At 54.5% G+C, this 15,705-nt stretch overlaps 1 protein-coding gene across 1 annotated transcript; it reads left to right on the top strand.

Annotated features, from left to right (window-relative positions):
* The first annotated feature begins 1,654 nt into the window (after positions 1-1,654).
* KRT82 (keratin 82) lies at positions 1,655-14,082 on the top strand. The gene is made up of 9 exons (XM_045462970.1): positions 1,655-2,098; positions 4,060-4,268; positions 6,799-6,859; positions 7,538-7,633; positions 7,984-8,148; positions 9,933-10,058; positions 11,837-12,057; positions 12,279-12,310; positions 12,858-14,082. The coding sequence occupies exons 1-9, from the start codon at positions 1,694-1,696 to the stop codon at positions 13,097-13,099; spliced, it is 1,557 nt and encodes a 518-aa protein (XP_045318926.1). The 5' UTR covers positions 1,655-1,693; the 3' UTR covers positions 13,100-14,082.
* The last annotated feature ends 1,623 nt before the right edge of the window (positions 14,083-15,705 follow it).

The following is a 15,705-nucleotide window of genomic DNA, read 5'->3' as shown; positions in this document are numbered from 1 at the left end:
TCCCCAGCACTCTAGGACCCAAAGTTAAGACTATGAAAAAAGGAACTGTGTGAAATGTCACAGTTAAACCAAAACTGTGGGGTCCCAATCTCCTAATTTACAGGTGGAACCAAGAAGTCATAAGCATATTGGCAGGAGCCTCCATTCTTTTTTTAAATGTTTATTTATTGTGAGAGAGAGAGAGCACATGTGGGGAAGAGACACAGAGAGAAGGAGAGAGAAAATCCCAAGCAGACCCCATGCTGTCAACACAGAGCCCCCATGAGGGGCTTGCACTCACAAACTGAGATCATGACCTGAACCGAAATCAAGAGTGGGACACTTAATTGACTGAGCCACCCAGGTGCCCCAGGAGACCCCCATTCTTAACCAGGCTTCTCTCCACCAGAGCAGCAGAGCATGGTGATGTCAGAAAGAATAGGATCGAATCCCAGCCTACCACAGATAAGCTGTGTGGTTTGGGGTACTTTAATTAAGTCCTTTAATCACTCGGCTCCTTACTTTCCTCATCAGTAAGGCAGAAACTGCTTCACGACGTCATCATACAATTAAATGAGATAATGGATGTAAGGCTTATGGTGGTCCCAGCACACAGGAAGCACCCAATAAGTTGCTATTATTATTGTTGGCTTGATTTTGACCTGGAGAACAGCCAGTGAGGGAGGGAAAGACAGCTGGCCCCAGCGGAGGTCTCACTGATGGAACTAACAGAAAGGGAGGAAGGAAGAGAATCGGGGGGCATTTCAAACATCTCCAAAGAGCTGTGACCTGGGTGCTGGGGAGAACGCCTGTATCCCGCATACACCTGAACAATTCCTGAGGGCAACAAATGTCCCCAGAAATGTCCTCAGGCCAGAGCAGACTCCGTCTACCTCAGGGAGGCCAGGGACGGGGTGAGGAGAAAAGGCAAAAGAGTAGTGACACAATAGTATTGATCTGATGGTTGACCACAATGCATCCTTGAGGGCCCAGAGATTCTTGGGGAGAGCATCCCTTCCTCTCCCCTCCTCAAGCACAAAGCATCTCCTCTGGAGTCCCCTGTAGGCTTTTTTTTTTTTTTTTTTTAACTAAATGGGCCCAAAGACAAGAGTCAATGTCAGGAGCCCTCGTGGCACTGAGTCGGAACCAGTACCCGCCTGGCCTGAGCCTGTTTGTGGAGGCTTCCCCCACCCCAAATCCTCCCTCCCAGAAAGCCTCTAGGATCACCTAGGAGCCCATGATGAGCCTTGCACATCAGCAGAGAAGCAGAAAAGCAGCCTTGGGGAAATAGAGCATCCCCAAGCATAGTTAACTTGGCCTCTAGTCCTGGGGCAACCAGAGGGTATAATTCATCCCCCACATATACCATGAAGTGACGTAAAGTCCCAACTCTCCCTTTCCTTGAGGCTGAGCCACCCAATATGCCCACCGTCTGGCTGGCTGGCCCCTTTCATCACCCCCATAAACGAGGAAAGGGGACACCAGCACTGCCCACTGGCTCCCTCCCTTTGCTCTCTGCTACCCTAATTATCCACCTTGGTACTTAGCTGCTGCCAACAGCCCAAGCTTATAAACCTGTTAATGGTGGTTTGGGCTTTGACCCTGCCCAGCCCTCCATCTCCCACCAAATAAAAGGGCAGAAGCTGGGCTGGCTTGGTAACTCGCACCACCCGCTCGCTCTCCGGGCCAGCCACCTCTCTGCCTCTGTCCCGCCATGTCGTGCCGCTCCTTCCAGCAGGGCTCCAGGTGTGGCAGCCGGAGCTTCAGCTCGTGCTCAGCTGTCCTTCCCCGGATGGTCACCCACTACGCAGTGAGCCAGGGGCCGTGCCGGCCCGGGGGTGGGGGAGGCCTCCGTGCCCTGGGCTGCCTGGGCTCCCGGAGTCTGTGCAACGTGGGCTTCGGGAGGCCCCGGGTCGCCTCCAGGTGTGGCCTGCCTGGCTTCGGCTACCGCACAGGGGCCGCCTGTGGGCCCTCAGCCTGCATCGCCCCCGTCACCATCAACGAGAGCCTGCTGGTCCCGCTCGAGCTGGAGATCGACCCGGCCGTGCAGAGGGTGAAGAGGGATGAGAAGGAGCAGATCAAGTGCCTGAATAGCCGCTTTGCATCCTTCATCAACAAGGTAATAGGCAGTCCCCACACTCTGAGGCTGTGGGATGCAGAGAGCACCTTGTGTCGGGTCCAGGCAGGCAGGGACACACGAGTGATGGAGAAGCCACAGTTGATTGATTGGCTCTCCTGAACTGTATGACTGCTAATCGTTGAAAACTGCTTACATCAGGCTCAGCACTAGACATCTCTGCCTGCTTGCTCGTTCTTTTTTCACGATGTCATTTCTCTCTCTGAATATTATCTGGTAACATCACCAAGGCTGCCTGAGGTCAGACTACAAGAGGAACTTCCAAACAATGACAGATACTGAAAAGAAAAACCAAGGAGGTAGATGAGGCTTTAACAATCGAGCCGCCTTCTGGGGCACGTGGGTGGCCCAGTCGGTTAACCATCTGACTTCGCCTTAGGGCACGATCTCCCTGTTCATGGGTTCAAGTCCCATCCTGGGCTCTGTGCTGACAGCTCCGAACCTGGAGCCTGCTTTGGATTCTGTGTCTCACTCTCTTTCTGTCCCTCCCCTGCTCACACTCTGTGTCTCTCTCTCTCTCTCACACTCTCTCTTAAAAATAAATAAACATAAAATTTACGAAAAATACAAGAGAGCTGTCCTCTGAGTGCCTGAGCTGGCGCGAGACCCTTGGGCCTGGATTCACCACCAGCAAAGGCCCAGGGTGAGGAGAAGACAGAGAAGTCAGAGCTGGGAACACAGGGAGCTAGCTGTCACCAAAGCCTTGTCTCTTTCGTCCTCAAAGCCACAGCTCTAGGAGACTACAGGGAATAATGGTGGGCTGCCTTTGAAAGGCACTGAACTGACCAAGTGGAAGTTCATGCAGCTGCCTCCGTACCTGTCCGCATACCCCAGGGAGGCTCTCGGGATGAAGATACATGCCAGGGGCTGAGCCAGCATTTCTGCTGACCCCAACGTGTAGGGCAAAGAATCCTGGGTCAGCAGTCGGGAGGCCTGGTGACGGCCCTACTCCCGCCTGACCCCCTGAGGCCCCGTGCAAACCTCTCACTTCCCAGCCTCAGGGCCCTTGCTGCCCAGCAGGGAAGGGGGCCGTGACGGTGGAGAATCAAAGGTGGTAATACACATAAAAGTGCTCCAAAAAGAAACTTATTTCTGTAAATGGGAACTGTTACACTTACAGTTTTATCTTTAAAGCTCCTTAGGTTCTGGGCTCTGAGCTTCAGCAACATCACTCTACCTTCTGTAGGTCCGGTGACCAGAAGTAGGGCAACATTTCTTCCTCTGCAGGTTTCTTTTGAGGATTGGATGTCGTGTTCCCTCTGCCAATGGCTAATGGGGTGGCAGTGATCAGCTCACCCAGCTCCTACTAATCTTGGTTTCCAAGCCACCGAAAGGGAGAAGCTGGGCCAGCAGATCTCCCCATTGCTGTGACAGGGACACTTTTTGGATGTAGCCACGCAGGGTGCAGCAGAGTCGGGGAAAAGAGCTTAGAGCCCTAGAACGAAGCCTTTAATCTGAACTCCCTGAGTGCCCCTGGGCTGTGACCAAAGAAAGCCTGAACTCCGAAGCATAATGTCACCAGCTGACATTAGTAGGAAGATTTCTGAAGTGCTTCCCATATACAATACCAAGCAGGAAGCTTAGGGCCAGGATGTCTCGGCCAAGGTTACCAGGCTAGTGGGAGATAGGCAGGCAGGGCTGGAAGGGGAACCTGTCCCAGGCCTCTTGGGACAGTAGCCCTCCCATGACAATATGCAATCCCTGGGTGGAAGGTGGGGGGGTCCCATAAGCTCCCCGAGGCAGGGGAGAGATGGAGATATGCTGTGGTGCCAGTCTACACGGAGAGCCTCATCTGAAAATGTTAGCACACTGGCAGCAGTGTGTTGGGAGTAAGAGCACACGCTGATCCCACCGCCCGTCCACCCCCCCACCACCGCTTACTGTCTCCCGGCCGTGGTCCCCAGGCTCCCTGCTCTCCAGTGACAGCCTGTTCTTGGCTACAGGTGCGATTCCTGGAGCAGAAGAACAAGCTGCTGGAGACCAAGTGGAACTTCATGCAGCAACAGAGGTGCTGCCAGAGCAACATAGAGCCCATCTTCGAGAACTACATCAGCGCCCTGCGGAGGCAGCTGGACTTTGTGGCGGGGGACCGGGCCAGGCTAGAGTCAGAGCTCGGCAGCCTGCAGGACGCGCTGGAAAGCTACAAGAAAAAGTGAGTATGGCCCACTTTCAGCCTGCCGGGGGACCTGGAGCAAGCTACATAAACCACCTGGGCCTCAGTTTCCCCATCTACAAGATGAGAAGCCTAAAGCTTAGTTGATTAGGTGGAGGAACAGTGCAGTGGATAAGACAGGCAGGGCATTTAGACACGGCAGAAGCTCTGAAATGGCGTTTGCCTTCACCACCCTTCCCGCGACCTTCCCTCAGTTAGGCCCTTCTCACGTCTATGTGATCTAAGCTCTTTCTCCTGCCTTCTTCCCGCGTTTCAGGGCTCTGTTCTACCACTCGTCCTGCCTTATCTTCCATCAGTCCCCATTCAGATCCGGAACTATTTCTTATTCCCCGAACAGGCCCCCAAACCCTCTTCCCTCCAAACTTTTCCTCCCGCTGTCCCTTCCCCCTGATAGGCCCCTCTCGGCATCTCTTCGGACCACATCCAAGCTAACGCAGCCCACAGTTCCTCTCGCTCCCCGACGCTCAGCTCCCGGACTTCCTGCCCACAGCTGGAAGCCACCACCCGTCGGGGCTCCACGTCCCCAGTTCTTGTCGTCAAGGTTATGTAGACCTGCTACACTCGCCCTCCCTGAGGGCAGCTCCTGGCCTGACTCACAGAAGGCAGCTGAGAAGCAGATGTTAATTAAGGGTTTGCAGGCTACTAGGTCCAATGCCCGCAAGAGGCTTGAGGCCCAGATAAACTGCCTCACGGGTCCTAGGTGGGTCTATCCAGGTCTAGGGTCCCATGGGACCACATGTTGGGGAGGGGGGGGGTTTGAGAGAGACACAGTTCCATAGACAAGAGGCGGTGAAAATACGCTCAAAGCAATGGTTCCTAAGGGATGTGGATCAGTGGAACGGAGCCACATGGGGGACACTCGTGCTACAATTGTCAGTCATATGTTTACTTGGTGCCAGATTCTGTGCTGAGCTGGCTCCTTCCCTCACGATACCCCAGTCCGGCACAGACCCCCATGCACCCCCACCCGCAGCAACAACAGGGTACAGGGCAGAAAGAGAGAGGAATACCCAGAGAGCGAGAGAGCAGGCAGGGCCCAGGGAAGCTTCCCGGCGAAGGTGCCATTTGCTTGGGGCTTTGATGAAGTTTCATTCCAGCTGGGTCTTCCAAAAGGGGAGTCCAAAGTAGACCCTAGGGAAGGGGAAGGGACAGGAGCAGGTGACAGGAGGGCCAGAGTGTGCCAAGTGACACAGGACAACTCAAGCAGACTGTGACAGGTGGGACATGGCAAGGCCAGCCCTCTCAGCAGGAGCAGTGCCTTTCTCGGTGGGTAAGACACAAGATGGTCAGGAGACATGGTTTGCATCACAGGATGAAGACTTTGGATTGGGAAGGTGGGGAAGCATAGGAGGAGTTAAATGGTGTTAACTCACAGCAGCTCTATGAAGCCGCACAAGTGTTCCTCTCTCGCTGTACATGATGAATGCGAGGCACCAAGAGGCCAAGTCCCTTACCCCAAATCACATGACTAGCCCCTGACTGAGCTGGGGCTCACACCCAGGCAGCAGGCTCCAGCTTCCGGTGGCCCTGCTAAGGCCGAGCTCTGCCACCAAAAGGAAGGATGGGCATCAGGAAGCAACATGAAGCTTTTAATGGATCAGTGTCGCTCATCAGACTGAGTCATTCCAGCTAGACTGAACCTAACCCTGATTCCACTGCCCAGGGGGGCACTGAGTGGGCGAGGAGCTCCCTGGGAGCCTAGAGGAAAAGGTCAGGCTGTCTCTCCAGCTCTGGTAAGTGGGTCATTGCTACCTCTGCAAATGAGCCGCAGGTAGATGCAAGGCTCCAAACTCGCCTGGAGGGGAGGGGCCCCGGGTCGGCTGCGATTTCAGTGACTGTAGCCAACCCTCAGAACAACTCAGAGAGGACAGCAGAACCAGCAGCAGACAGCCCACTCTGCACCACCTTCCCAGAGGAAACAACTCTGGGATGAAGTGGGCTTCCTTAGCAGCAAGATAGAATGCAGGTAGCCTTAAGAAGGACTTCCCAAGGGGCGCCTGGGTGGCGCAGTCGGTTAAGCGTCCGACTTCAGCCAGGTCACGATCTCGGGGTCCGTGAGTTCGAGCCCCGCGTCGGGCTCTGGGCTGATGGCTCAGAGCCTGGAGCCTGTTTCCGATTCTGTGTCTCCCTCTCTCTCTGCCCCTCCCCCCTTCATGCTCTGTCTCTCTCTGTCCCCAAAATAAATAAATGTTGAAAAAAAAATTTTTTTTTTAAAAAAAGAAGGACTTCCCAGAAGATGACTGATCATAGGAACAGGCTACTGAGGAGCAGGGAAGGAAGTAAACGTGCAAAGTGGCTAAAAAGAGGCTATGATGGCAACCATCCGTCCTGAGTGGCTGGAAGAGCCAGAGGTGTCCAGTGACAGGGACTGGACCTGGCGGTTCCTTAGGGGATTAAGCCAGTGAGAGGCACATCTGTCCCAAAGGCCCCCTCCCTCAGGCTGGATGCCCAGGCGGCTTCCGAACGGCCCCAAGACAGACTAAAACATTTCTTCCTGCTCACCCGCCAGGTACGAAGAGGAGCTCTCCTTGCGGCCTTGTGCTGAGAACGAGTTTGTCGCCTTGAAGAAGGTAAGGGAGGGCGGCACAGGGAGAGAGAAGGCCCCCAGAGCTGGCCCAGCCGGCCTTGCCACACTCGGCCCCTGACCGTGTTCAAACATGTCTGCAGCCCACCCACCCCCACAACAGGGTCTCTCATCCCTCAGCCCCTGGGGGCCATCCCCATTGACCCTGGGAAAGAGGAAGGCCAGCCCCCACCCACTTCTTACAGAAGGACAGCGATTGACCTGGCCTCCACCTCCCAGCTCATGGGGGTCCAACCCGGTTAAGGGTTGTGTCTACACCTGCCCAAGAAGCTGGAGATAGGGCGAATGCCAAACAAAAGCAAAACAAGAACTCTGCCTCTAACCACAAAAGATAAAAACAATAGCAATGGTTTTTCGGACAGATGCCTAGGTACTTTATGGCCCATGCCCTGCACGGTGGGCTTTGAGAAGCTGCATTCGGGGCTCCTTCAAAATGCACTCCCTCAAATCCTTCACCCTCAGGGTGCCGGGCCCAGGCATGGGGTCCCGGGACTGGGGCCCCTCCCCCTATCCTTGGCTCTGTCACCTTTTCACTTCCACGTGGGCCTACACATGGATCCCACACTGCCACCAGCTTGCCTGGGAGGCGGCCCGGTTGGTGGAGGGGGTGGCCTTCGCATGTTCCCCCGGCCCCAGGTTATGGCTGTCACCGCTCTGGCCGCAGGACGTGGACACCGCCTTCCTGATAAAGGCTGATCTGGAGACCAACGTGGAGGCTCTGCTCCAGGAGATCGACTTCCTGAAAGGCCTGTATGAGGAGGTACCCACAGCCCCACTGTCCGCAGGTGCTCAGTCGGGGCCAGTTCCGTGGGCAGGACAGAGTAGGGGAGCTCCAGCAGGGACGGCCCCGGGCTAGCTGACTCCAAAGTAGGATGGGGAGGAATCAAGCAGACAGCTTGTGAGACCCCCAGAAGACACAGGGCCCAGACCTTGGCTCTTGGGTCTACGTAACTAGAAGGGGGACAAGGAACAGGTCGGTGAGAGAAGGCTCGGGACAGCCTTTCAAAGGGCTGTGCAAATCTGCTATGGGAGGATCAGAGTTGCTTCCACCTCTCCCCCGCCCCCACCTTTATCCTCAAAACGCTCCCACCTGGGGCCCCCACCCCCCAGGAGATCTACCTGCTGCAGTCTCAGATCTCAGAGACCTCCGTCACCGTGAAGATGGACAACAGCCGGGAGCTGGATGTGGATGGCATCGTGGCCGAGATCAAGGCCCAGTATGACGACATCGCCAGCCGCAGCAAAGCCGAAGCCGAGGCCTGGTACCAGAGCCGGGTGAGGCCCGGGCAGGGCGAGGCCGGGGGGTGGGGCTGGGGGACCCCGGCCCCCTTCTCCCCCAGGAAGTGAGTGAGGAGATAATGAAGGCAGAGGGAACCCCATAAACCCAGTTCCTGTTGTTCCTGCCAGGCCCCAGGCCAGGGCCCTGCAGAGCGTGTGGGAGGGGACCCCACAGACAGCCCAGGCCTGTCATCAGGGTGGCAGCGCACCCAAGCTTTACCCACCCACGGACCTACGGCAATGCTCCTCTAAGCAGCATTCAAGAAACGCTAATTGGCAATGACTGCAAAGAGGGGCTGTGGGCTAATGGCGCAGTGGGCACTAATGGCAGGGCAGAAGCCGTCATTAAGGCAGCCCCAGACTTAAGGAATTAGGGGCTGGCTGGGAGGGAAGGGGATGCCCCCAAGGGCAACTTGATTTCACAAATATTTTCATGTCTGTCTCACCTGCCCTGTCTGAGAAAGGCACCACGCACTCATTCACTCATTTATTCATCCAGTAACTTCATTGCCACGCACTGTTCTAGATGCTGGATTCCAGCAGAAAACAGAATAGACAGCAATCCCTGCCTTCATGTCACATTCATCCCAGAGGCAGGGGCGGGGTGGCGGGTGCAGACGAGAAATGAGGTGAATAAGTACAGTGGATGTACGTTAGATGGTGACGTGTGCCATGGCGTTACTGAGGCGTGTGGCACCAGGATGATGCTAAGAGTCACACCAGCCCTGTCCTCAAAGAGGTTACAGAAATAGACCATCCACAGGTGACGCGGAGGCTCTGTGTTGTCATCAGGGACACAAGCTCCTTCTAGCTTTTTATGCTGCCACCCTTAACATGGCTTTAATCCTCACGGTTGCCTCATGTCCCAAGAAGGCTGCCGTAGTGCTAACTTCACATGTTCATTCCAAGGAGGAAAAAGCACACAGGGCAAAAGAAGCATGCTGAATGAGTCATCTCCCACTTTAAACAGCTTTCCTGGAAGTATTACCCATCGAATTCATTATGAAAGGGCCAAGAAATACTCCCTTATCTGGGCTCACTGCCACCCCAAACAAAAGGAGGGTTCTGCTTGAAGAAGAGGAGAGTGGATGTTTTTTAGACAGCTGCGGGCTTTGTCACAACAGCCAAACAACAAAAGAGCCAAAAGAGAGTGATATGTGCTTATCGCTTGTTTTGCCTTCTCTATGCAAAATGCTCCCATCCATTATATGCAGAAAATCTAAAGTTGGCTGCTTTTTTAATCTATAGGTGTAGTCGATAAGACATTATTCAGAAATTGAATTCAGAGTTGCATAGGTTTCAAAAAAAATGTTAAGCCAAAGTAGGAAGTAATATTGCATTTCGTCTTCGATTGTTTTGAAGGAGAATAGACAAAGGTACTCACCCTGGTGGTCTGTCCTCACTCCCAGATGTGTTAGGCATCCCAGGCTGAGCACAGAAACCCCTTCTCAGGTCCAGAGGGAAATCTAATAGGGAAGGAGCCCTCAGCAGACCACCGGGGCGGGGGGAGGGGGGAGATGAGCCACAGAACAGCTAAAGAGAGAAAAGGAGAGTTTGGAGAAGTATTTAATAAGGCTGAAGGTTCAGGGCTGGGGAAGGAAATAAGGAGAAGCCCAGAAAAGGGCCAGAAATGGAAAAAGGAATGGGGGAGAGAGCAAGCATAAGAATCCAGAGAGCCCTGAGCTAGGAAACCACTGGAGAGACTCAGGACAGTGAGAAGGGGGGCTGTGAGGTGCTACAGGGTGGGCGTTGTGGCGTTCTGACCTCCCCGGTCCCGGCAGTATGAGGAGCTGCGGCTGACAGCGGGGACCCACTGTGACAATCTCCGCAACCGTAAGAACGAGATCCTGGAAATGAACAAGTTGATCCAGCGGCTTCAGCAAGAAACTGAGACCGTGAAAGCCCAGGTGAGGCCAGAAAGATCTTGTTTCGAGAACCCCGTTAGAGGCTGCCCTGCCGGCTGGTCGGTGGGGGGGGGGGGGGGGGAGGGGGGGTGGGGTCCGCTCTCCCTGGGAGCATCTCAAAGAGGCCATGAACTTGTGCTGCCCTCGCTTAAGAGGGAACAAACCCTTTCCACGAAAGCTGACCGACAGCAGGAACAGCCTCGGGAAACAGCGAGATCCCAGCATAGGCTAGGCAGCCTTCAGTCACAGATGAAATAGCAAGGGTGCTTCACTAGATGGGGGCTTAGAAAAGATGCTCGCCATGGCCCCTCCCTACCCAAAGGCTCCAGTCCTAGGATCCTACAATTCATGACTCCCAGGAGTCCATACACGTGGCCCCACTCCATTCTCCTAGGCTGGTGAAGACCAGCCACACACTTCAAATCTATTAGCCTCTAAGAATTCGCGCGGGTCTCCTTGAGGTGTTATAGATGGAACTGGCCCCAGTTCTCTGGAGTTCAGCTGTCACAATCCTAAGATGAAACGCACAGCAGCTGTGAATCTGGCACATCACCAGGACTGAGAAGGAAACCTCCCTCCTCCTCCTGTGTGTCCCTTTTACTGTCACATTACTCCCACCTGCATGAAGTTGCTCTCACAGACAATTCAGCCACCCCAGCTGGTGCCCAACAGTTCCATTCAACTCTGACACTACCTACCTGGAGAGAGGGTCAGATCCCACAGGGTTTAGGGCTCAGTCCCACACAATGCCCTTGTTTCAGATGCCGATTGTGGGTCCAGGCTGTCCCCTGTGCTTCTGATCCATCAGCTGTAACTCGGAGCTTCCCATGACCCCCTCTTCAGGTTCCATTCATTTGCTAGAGTGGCTCACAGAACTCAAGAAAACAGCTTGCTTATGTTTAGCAGTTGGTATAAAAGGATATGATAAAGAATACAGATGAACATCCAGAGGGAAGAGACACACAGGGCAAGGGAGGGAGGTGGGAAGGATCCAGAGCTTCCGTGCCCCTCTCTGGGCACGTGATGCTCCCTAGACCTCCTCACGTACACCAACCTGGAAGCTGCGTGAACCCCATACTTCGGGGACTTTTATGGAAGCCTCCTCTCATAAGCATGATCCATTATTTTTTTTTTTTTAATTTTTTTTTTCAACGTTTATTTATTTTTGGGACAGAGAGAGACAGAGCATGAACGGGGGAGGGGCAGAGAGAGAGGGAGACACAGAATCGGAAACAGGCTCCAGGCTCTGAGCCATCAGCCCAGAGCCTGACGCGGGGCTCGAACTCCCGGACCGCGAGATCGTGACCTGGCTGAAGTCGGACGCCTAACCGACTGTGCCACCCAGGCGCCCCGCATGATCCATTATTAACTGCATTTCCAGCCCCTCTTCCTTCTCCAGTGAAGGCAGGGGGGAGTGGGGCTGGATATTCTAAGCTTCTAATCATGGCTTGGTCTTTCTGGTGACCAACCCCCCAGGACCCACCCAGAGTCACCTCATTAGAACAAAAGACATTGCTCTCATCCAGGAATTCCAAGGGACTCGGGAATTCTGTGTCAGAACCAAGGGTCAAAGACCAAGTATTAGAACAAAAGATGTTCCTAATGCTCTTATCACGTGGGAAATTGCGAGGATTTAGGAGTTTTGCACCAGGAACTGGGGCAGAGACCAATATACATATGTTTTATTATCTCACAATGGCCATGTTCTCCCTGTCCTTCTGAGAGTCAGCCTCAGGCTCCAGGGGCCCCCAGTAATGCCTTTCTGTGCCCGTTCCCCCCAGCGCTGCAAGCTGGAGGCCGCGGTGACCCAGGCAGAGCAGCAGGGCGAGGCGGCCCTCAGTGACGCCAAGTGCAAGCTGGCCGGGCTGGAGGAGGCCTTGCAGAAGGCCAAGCAGGACATGGCCTGCCTGCTCAAGGAGTACCAGGAGGTGATGAACTCCAAGCTGGGCCTGGACATCGAGATCGCCACCTACAGGCGGCTGCTGGAGGGCGAGGAGCACAGGTTAGTCAAGGCGAAGCACCGAGGACTACGTGTTCCCTGCCCTCTGGTCGCTGGGGCTACGATTGCGCGTCCTGCTAGTCAGGGAACATCCGAGACAGTGCATAATCCACAGGCCCTTCTCCTTAACATAGTCCACGGTGGGGGCAGGAGAGGGGTGCCCCACATTCATTGACTTTGTTCTCTGTGATGCAGTGACCTGAGCCTTCTTCTTTCCACTCCAGGCTGTGTGAAGGCATTGGGCCGGTGAATATCTGTGAGTAGACCAGCACTCCTGTGGGGCTCTGGGGTTGTGGGGGCTGATCAACCCAACAAGGACAGACCACTGTCCTGCCCAGACTTCAGAGTGCCTCCCCCACCCCCAAGGAAGGGCTCTGTCTGCCAGGAGCTCCTGGGCGGACGGAGAAGCTCTACTTCAGGACTGTCCAAGTCTTTGGGAGTCAGAAGTGGGAGCCGATATGCAGCAGGGCCTCGGTGCTTTGGGGCCCAGACGCTGCCAGGAACCATCATGACAAGGAGACGCCTCTATGGAGGAAATAGTTCTGAAGCAGGCTCAGACAAGTAGAAACTGACAGCATGAAGCGGAGGCCAAGGCTTTGGGAAACAAGGAGAGGCAGAAGGGGGGCAGAAGGGGAAGAGGCAGAAGGCTAAGCACTTTTTAGGGCTAGAGTGGGAAGTCGGTGGCTGGCACGGGGGTGTCCTTATTGGTGAGTGGCAGCAGGTGGGGGGCATGGCCTGGTCTAGGGCAACGTCCTTCCAGCCACCCAGTGCAGGACCCTGAGCATCCCTCTCTGTTCCCACAGCCGTGAGCAGCTCCAAAGGCGCGGTCCTCTACGAGCCGTGTGTGGTCAACACACCCGTGCTGAGGACCGAATACTGCCCGGGGGGCACCAGTGTCCTCAAGAGCAGCGGGGGCTGCAGCGTCGTGGGCACCGGTGAACTCTACATCCCCTGCGAGCCTCAGGGGCTACTGGGCTGTGTGAGCGGGCGGAGTTCTGGCATGAAGCTGGGGGCTGGGTGCGGCTCCTCCCGCCACAAGTGTTAGCATTGCCCCAGAAGCTGCAAGCCCAGCGACAGGGCGCTAGCCCCCGGCCTGGATGTCGTCCACCGATCAGCTGAAGACAAGGATATTCCTAAACCCCTTCCTGTATTGACCACACGTTTCCCTCCCGTTTTCACACTGGGAGCCGCCCCTCGGGTATCTTTAAGAGTCACCTTTCACTTGGCTATGTGCAGACCCTGAGCTAGGCCTTGGGGGTGGACACATTAAAGTTCTCCCACCCCCTACCCCTGGAAGTTCCCCACCTCCCTTACCTCTGGCTCTCACACACTTAAGCAAAGAGAACTTCTTTTAACCCCCAGCTAACACACGCACTATCGCAATTATCAAAAGGAGGCACCCCCAAATCTCCCATTCTGAATTCCAAAGCCAAGTGCCAGCATTTCAGGATCACTCCAGACCTGTCAACGGTTCTCTCTGGTACACAGAATCAAGAGCGGGTTCTTTAGGGCAGTAGATTTACCTGCCCGTGTGTGCTAAACTCACACTATGAAAATACATTTTTTCCTGAACTGCACCGGCAGCTGACGGGCGGGGAAATGTCTAGAACAAGGGCAAGGGAACAAGGAATACTTACTAGACGGAGAGAGTCAAGACTTCTTGACTTGACAAGAGTCAAGACCTCTTGACTTGACAAGAGTCAAGGACAAGCCCTTCCCCCACCTTCTGTATATAGCCCTCCCCCCCCCCCACCACCACCCCATCTACTTCCAGTCCTGCTCCTTCTCCCCTTAGGTCCTCTTGCTTTGGGTCTGTTATAAATGTGTTTGCCTGGCTACGGTGATGTGGGGCCGCCCAGAAACTTGGAGGCTTTGGCTCAGGGGCTGTCACAAGGGGTTGTGCTGACGCCCTCTCCCCAGAGGCCCCTAGTGCTACATCAGGCAGTAGCGTCACCCATCTAGGGAGACACCACCTCTGCCATGAGCCTCTGGGTTTGTCTGCTCCCAATAAATGGACTGTTCACAGGCGGCAGGAATCAGGATTATTCCCAGTGCCCTGTGGGGTACGAGAAGGCTGAAGGGGAACCAATGAGCAGCCTTTGGGGTCTGGGTGCTGGGAGGCTTGGGAGTGGAAACCAAGGCTATTATACAAACGGAAAAGCTACCTATGAATAATTTGCGAGTAGCCTGTGGAATAAAGGTGGATCCACACAAATCACATTTAAAACCGGCATATCCCACCCCTATAGACTGTGAGTCACTTGCCTTGTTGAAAACCATGGCGTTATGCACATAGGCTTCCTCACCACATGGTCACCTGCACACCTCCTAGAGAAAGCCTGTGGGCCCCCTATCATAGCTACACTCAGTGGCCTCCAAGCCTTGGGCTCTGTGCCCCGCCCCATCCTGGACCAGTCTCTGTGCAGATCAAGTGATGGCCTGGGGACAGCAGTGCGGATGGGCAGTAGCCCACCCAGTGGGGAGGACCCCCTAGTCTCCTCTCCCTCCGAGGGAACCCTAAGACCTGGAGCTGAGGCTTGGTGGTAGCATTTCCACCCTCTGTGGGGCCCCCAAACCCTTCCTGCTGCCTCACTCATGTCCTGTAACAATCCCCCCACCACAATCCCCTCTCCTGAGTGTTAGGGTGCAGCTCCCTTTTCCCCACAGCCCCATGCAGAGCATCTATTCTGTGCCAACCCCTGCATTAGAAGCTGGTGATACAGAGGTGACTAAGACACTCTCTTAACCCTGGAGGGACTCTTGACCTCACCGAGGAGTCATAGATAATGAGAGGCAGCGAGCATGGAAACAACAAGAAAAGACAACTAATGATCATGCCCAGAAAGGGGGTCAAGAGAGATGCTCACAGAGAAGATTGTAAGGATAGAGCCTGGGTGAAAGCGTAGGGCAGCATATTCAAGAGAACCCGTTCATTCACTTTTTCATTCCTTCAATACACACTTAGGAATCACCTGCTATGGGTCAGGCCACCCAGGGGTGCTGGTGACACGGTGATGAGCAAGACAGCTCCAGTCAGGATTGACTTACTCAGCAGACAGGGTAGATACAGTTCCTAGAGCCCACAGCAGGGCCTGTAAAATGGTGCAGGCACTTTGGAAAACAGTCTGGTGGTTTCTCCAAATGGCAAATACAGACCTGCCATTCGACCCAGCAATTCCACTCCGAGGTATATACCAAGGAGCGATGAAAACACGCGTCCACACAAAAACTTATATGTGAACACTCATAGAAGCGTCATTCACAACAACCAGACGGTGGAAACAACCCAAACGTCCATCAATGGACAAACAGATCATCAAAATGTAGCGTATCCACACAACGGAGTATTATTTGGTCATGAAAAGGCATGAAGTACTGATCCGTGCTACCACACGGATGGTCCTTGAAAACATCATAGTAAGTAACAGGAGCCAGACACAAAGACCACGTGTTCTATTACTCCATTCCTATGCAAGTCCAGAATAGGGAGATCTATAGAGACAGAAAGCCAACCAGTGGTTGCTTAGGGCGGGAGGGAGGAGAAGATGGGGGTGGGGGGTGATAGCTAAATGCTTCCTTTTGAGGTGGTGAAAATGTTCCAAGTTTGGCAATGGTGACAGTTTCATGAGTCTGAGCATATATACCACCACA

Source organism: Leopardus geoffroyi, chromosome B4, assembly GCF_018350155.1.
Source record: "Leopardus geoffroyi isolate Oge1 chromosome B4, O.geoffroyi_Oge1_pat1.0, whole genome shotgun sequence".
NCBI lineage: Eukaryota > Metazoa > Chordata > Mammalia > Carnivora > Felidae > Leopardus > Leopardus geoffroyi.
Note: the sequence above shows the minus strand (reverse complement) of the source record. Positions and strands in the feature narration are given on the sequence as shown.

Bases quoted from the DNA above. Each gene is read 5' to 3' on its own strand.
- KRT82 (XM_045462970.1), top strand. From the start codon at position 1,694: ATGTCGTGCCGCTCCTTCCAGCAGGGCTCCAGGTGTGGCAGCCGGAGC. The intron at 2,099-4,059 runs GTAATAGGCAGT...TCTTGGCTACAG, and splicing joins TTGCATCCTTCATCAACAAG to GTGCGATTCCTGGAGCAGAA. The intron at 7,634-7,983 runs GTACCCACAGCC...CCCACCCCCCAG, and splicing joins TGAAAGGCCTGTATGAGGAG to GAGATCTACCTGCTGCAGTC.